General features: G+C 35.6%; 1 protein-coding gene across 1 annotated transcript; it reads right to left on the bottom strand.

Moving 5' to 3' along the window:
* Window positions 1-2162: 2162 nt before the first annotated feature.
* On the bottom strand, window positions 2163-3853 carry LOC131035676 (transcription termination factor MTEF1, chloroplastic). Its single transcript, XM_057967400.2, has 2 exons — window positions 3713-3853; window positions 2163-3503 (listed from the first exon to the last, which is right to left on the bottom strand). Exon 2 carries the CDS (start codon window positions 3454-3456, stop codon window positions 2488-2490), a length of 969 nt encoding a protein of 322 aa, XP_057823383.2. The 5' UTR covers window positions 3457-3503; window positions 3713-3853; the 3' UTR covers window positions 2163-2487.
* Between the last annotated feature and the right edge of the window lie 712 nt (window positions 3854-4565).

Here is a 4565-nt window from a genome sequence, read left to right on the forward strand (position 1 = left end):
AATGTGTTTGTTTGATTTTTATGATTTCACAAATTAAAAAACACACATTCATCTGAATTAAAAATCATAATTATATTGTCTGAACTTTGAATATCATGCAGACCAGGTAGTCTAAACATAACTCATGACAACATAGTTGAATAGTTGCTTCATACACTACAAAGTCAAATGGAGCATGAATTCTGATTCATCATGATTCGATGTCTACAATTCTTTCCAATATTATAGCATTAAAAAAATTTTAATTGAAGTCCACATAAATGCAAAATTATTGCCATACATCAGGCAGGAGAAGCCATTCCTACATTGCAAATTACATGGGAGATACCTGCAGCAAAGATTGTTATCAGTTACGGCATTTGAAAACATATGTGGATTTCATCAATGTCAGAGGCCTACATCATTTTCTCTCTCCAGTTCTCTAAAAATATTCCTTGGGACAATGAGAACTCAATATTTTGTTGTAGTAAAGTAAATCCTCCAATAGTGCAATCTTGCAAATAGCCACTGATACCTTTTGATTTTGTTTTTATATAGTTGTGAAGGTGAGATGTGATATAGCATCTTAAAGCTGGGCATGCTTATAGAGTCATTCTAAGGTAGGAATTTCCTTGGTGATTATATGGATTTTAGATGAATCGCTTTTGCAGGAAGATATTTTCCAAAGCTCTGTTGATAGCATGCATATAAGCAGCAGTGAACTACTATAAATTTTGTTTCTGGGTGCTGTCATCTGAACGGTTTCATATTGTTTTGCATTAATATTTCCATTTTCAAGTATAGCACTTTATTTTTTGTGCATGTGTGACTATTGAGAGATTATGTTTAACAATCCTACTTGATGATGGTAGGACACAAACAATAAGTCATAAAATGTAATTTGAATACACCATGTTTGCCAAAATGTAAAGAACTGCTAGATAACAGAAAATGAAAAAGGGCTTCACTGTTACATGCATGTTAAACTGCATTAAATACTTGTATATAGGCTGAAGAGTTCGCAGAATCCTGCCACAGGACATAAAAAAAGTGGCAATAGATCGCCATGATCAGTATAGTAATAGAGATATTAACAATGAAAATTGTATCCTGCTTAAAAATGTGTACAACTTGGACACATCCCTGGGGTTTGTGTTTCATTTCCCAGAATGGGACACATATGGAGTGTAGTGATATGGATTATCTTGGTTAAAGGTACAATTTCAATTCGAGATGCTGAAGATAGGGGTGAAGACATATAAAGATTTGTTGACAGTTCGATACAAAATGCCATACAGCAGTACAACTCTTTTACTCATACTCTTTGCATAAATGAGAAATTGCAACTTATTCAACTTTTGTGTAATTAAAGTATCAAATATTTATTTTCATATTTAATTTTGAATGCCATAAACAAAAATCTGGAAAAGAAAATTGTCCTATCTGAAACCTATTCTCCCATCCTCAAAACTCAAAGAAACAATATTAAAAAACATAACTTTGACAGACCATCATCAGGTTTCTATAAAACTTAAAACACTCATCTTCATTTTCAGCATTCATTTGTTTAGCAGCGGCTTCTTTAAACCCTTAATAATTTGTTTACTTTATGAATGATCTCAAATCCATTGAATCATTAGCAGTTTCTCCAGGTGGGTAGGTGTACACAACAGCCAGTCCAATCAAATTTAAAAGTTTGCAGCTTGTTCCAGAATTTTGAGAGAATTTGCAGTTTTGATCCATATATCATTGATATTGATTATTCTGAATTGGATATAATAAAAATCTATTTTATCTTGAAATCCAAGGTTTGAATTTGTCATGCCAGAGCCAGAAATGGACCCGGCGAGTGCCAGTCCCAAAACCCTGTTTAAAACCATTTATTAACTAACTTCCAACTAAATGTTTTCTGATTTTGTCCGATTGCTGATGAACTTCCACTGTAAATTGAAAAGCCTGCTGATCTTGTTTACTGATTTCATGTATTTTTTTAAGGAATTATATGGCACCTTATTAAAGACTGACTCCAATGTTCTAAATAGTACCATAACAAATTTATAATTAAAATCCTGCAAACATTTGTGGGCTAAAAAAATTGTTTCCTGAACATTATGTATAGTTAGTTGTTCACTCCTTGTTCTAGCATGATTTCCATTTGGAACATAATGATGCGATTTCTGAGATGACTTTCAAAAGTAACAAACTTTCCATCTAATGATATTCGCCTATTAAATCACACTTGATTACTACAGCGATAGCAATTAGTTCACTTGAAAAAATTAATAACTACAATGCCTACCTTGCTTGAATAGCAACTAGACACAGAACGCAGGTCGGAGGATACATCTACATAGCTCCAGTTGTTGAATATGTTACCTCCATGAATGTAAAGTGCTCACAGCCAAAACCTGGACGGGAAGGGCTTGCCTTTCTTCTGCCAAAGAATAAATTTGTGTTGTGACTTTTGAGTTCTGAATCTCACTTTGCCATCCAAATTTATGTTTTTGCTTAACTCTTTGTGCGATTGGAGACATTAGAGAGGGCGTTTTCATAAATTGTCCGCAGTGTTTTAGACTCAGGATGTCCTTCTATAATCTTGCTAACAAATCTTGCCTCTGGCATGCTCAATACTGTCAAAAGGGTGAGGTCGAGGTCACTGATGGATTTAATTTTCTGCCAAACCAGACACCTGGGCCTCGTCGTCTTCTCTAAATTGATTCGCAACAAGTTAGCGTGCTTCACTACATAACTTGCAGGGAGCTTCATGTCATTAACTAGAAAGTTCATCTTTTCACTAACATTTTCCTTGGAGTAACAAAGAAGTAGAGGAACAGTTCCAAGTAGTTGCCAGGTTTCTTCGGCCGAGAGCCCACAGAGTTTGAGATTCTCTATCTTGGCCTCTAACGTTTTCGGGGCGCTCGTAGCCACTAGACCTACAACATATTTGAACATTTTGCGTTCCTTGCAAGTGCCAATCTTGTGAATAAGATCCATCTGTGCAGGCGTCAGAGACTTGCGTGAGAGAACTGCCGGATAGAGCCGTAAAAAGCCTAAGAGCCCCGTTCCAAAAAAACCCCATCCTTCCCAGAAAGCAAGCGAGGGCTTCAGGGTCTCCTCCAAGCTAAAACTCAAAAGTCTAGGTGCTTTTATCAGGGCTTTAACGAGCACATCCTGGGACTGAAATGTATTCTTCAGAAACTCCATCTTGGGAAGAAGTCCGTTCTCGAGTCTGAGGGTCAAGATGCTAGGATTGATCCGCAAAAGTCTGAACAGATTTTGATCCACAAAACCGAAATCTTCCAGCAGCTTGATCTTACTTTCCAATGCACTGTCTGCACATCCGAAAAGTTGGGGTCGCCTCCTCACTATATCTGCAATTTGGGCTTCAGTGAAGCCGTACTTTTTAAACGAATGAATAACCTCCTCTGCGTTGTGGAGGGTTCGAAGCTTCTGCAATGAGGGGATCCGCTTGAGCATCAGAGTGATGTCGGCCTCAGATAGGTTAAGTTTGGTGGAGGCAAACTCTGAAAAGAGGGTTTGCGAATGAGCTACAGTTGAGAAAACATTGCGAAAATGGAATGGGTGAATAAGAAAAAGTTTGCAGAATAAACTGGAGTTCATGGAAGCTGCTGTAATAAAAAACAGTTTGCAGGATAAACTGGAGTTCATGGAAGCTGCTGTAACCAAAAAAAAAGTTTGCAGCACAAAAGGAGAGATGGGTTAGGGTTTTCACCGAAAAGAGTTGTGTGCTAAAATAACCGAAGCTTGGTCCTTCAGTGCGTACCCTAATAGAAGGATTTGGATTTGAAGTGGTATACCTATAGATTCTCCTTTTAGGAGTTACAAGCATTTGAAAGACCATTCATTCTTTTCTCCTCATTTGTTTATTGTAAAAAAATAGATTCTAGGTCTAGTTCACAACCATTTAAATTTGTCAAAAAGTAAGAACCGGTCATTATCATTATACTAGTATATTTATATTTTAAAAATATAAGTAAATTACGTGGAGAGATATCTTATAATAGAAGGGAATCTAACGATTTCAATAATATTAGTAGTATACAAGAGTTTCAAAATATGATAATAATAGAGTTGCTTTTAAGTATGTACCTGCATTATCTAAGATGAAAATATGAACCTCGAATTTAAAATTGTTAGATACTCACAATGTCAAGTCCACTCCTCTACTAACCGCTCAACGCTACTTGATTTTATTGATTGTTCCCTTTTAAATATTATGGCACTCTTCCACTATCATTTGAATGTAATGGTTTCATATAGTTGGAGACAAGTGGCGAGCGTTCCATTTTATTTGGAGTAATAAAATAACACCTCCACAAAAACCAAAAGATGACATATTTCATGCATTTACCCGTCATTTGCATGTCAAATTGTTTCAAAATTGAATTTTTGTTTACAAACATTTTGATGTCATTGTAGATGTCTCTCGGCATAACTCGGCATAATAATTCACTACACTAGTATACCTATATTTAAAAAAATATATGTAATATATGCCAAGACTGATCATTATCCAAAAGAGTAAATTTGAACTGTAACTATAATCATTACCTAATCAATTTTAC

Source organism: Cryptomeria japonica, chromosome 6 (assembly GCF_030272615.1).
Source record: "Cryptomeria japonica chromosome 6, Sugi_1.0, whole genome shotgun sequence".
In the NCBI taxonomy this organism is placed as follows: Eukaryota; Viridiplantae; Streptophyta; class Pinopsida; order Cupressales; family Cupressaceae; genus Cryptomeria; species Cryptomeria japonica.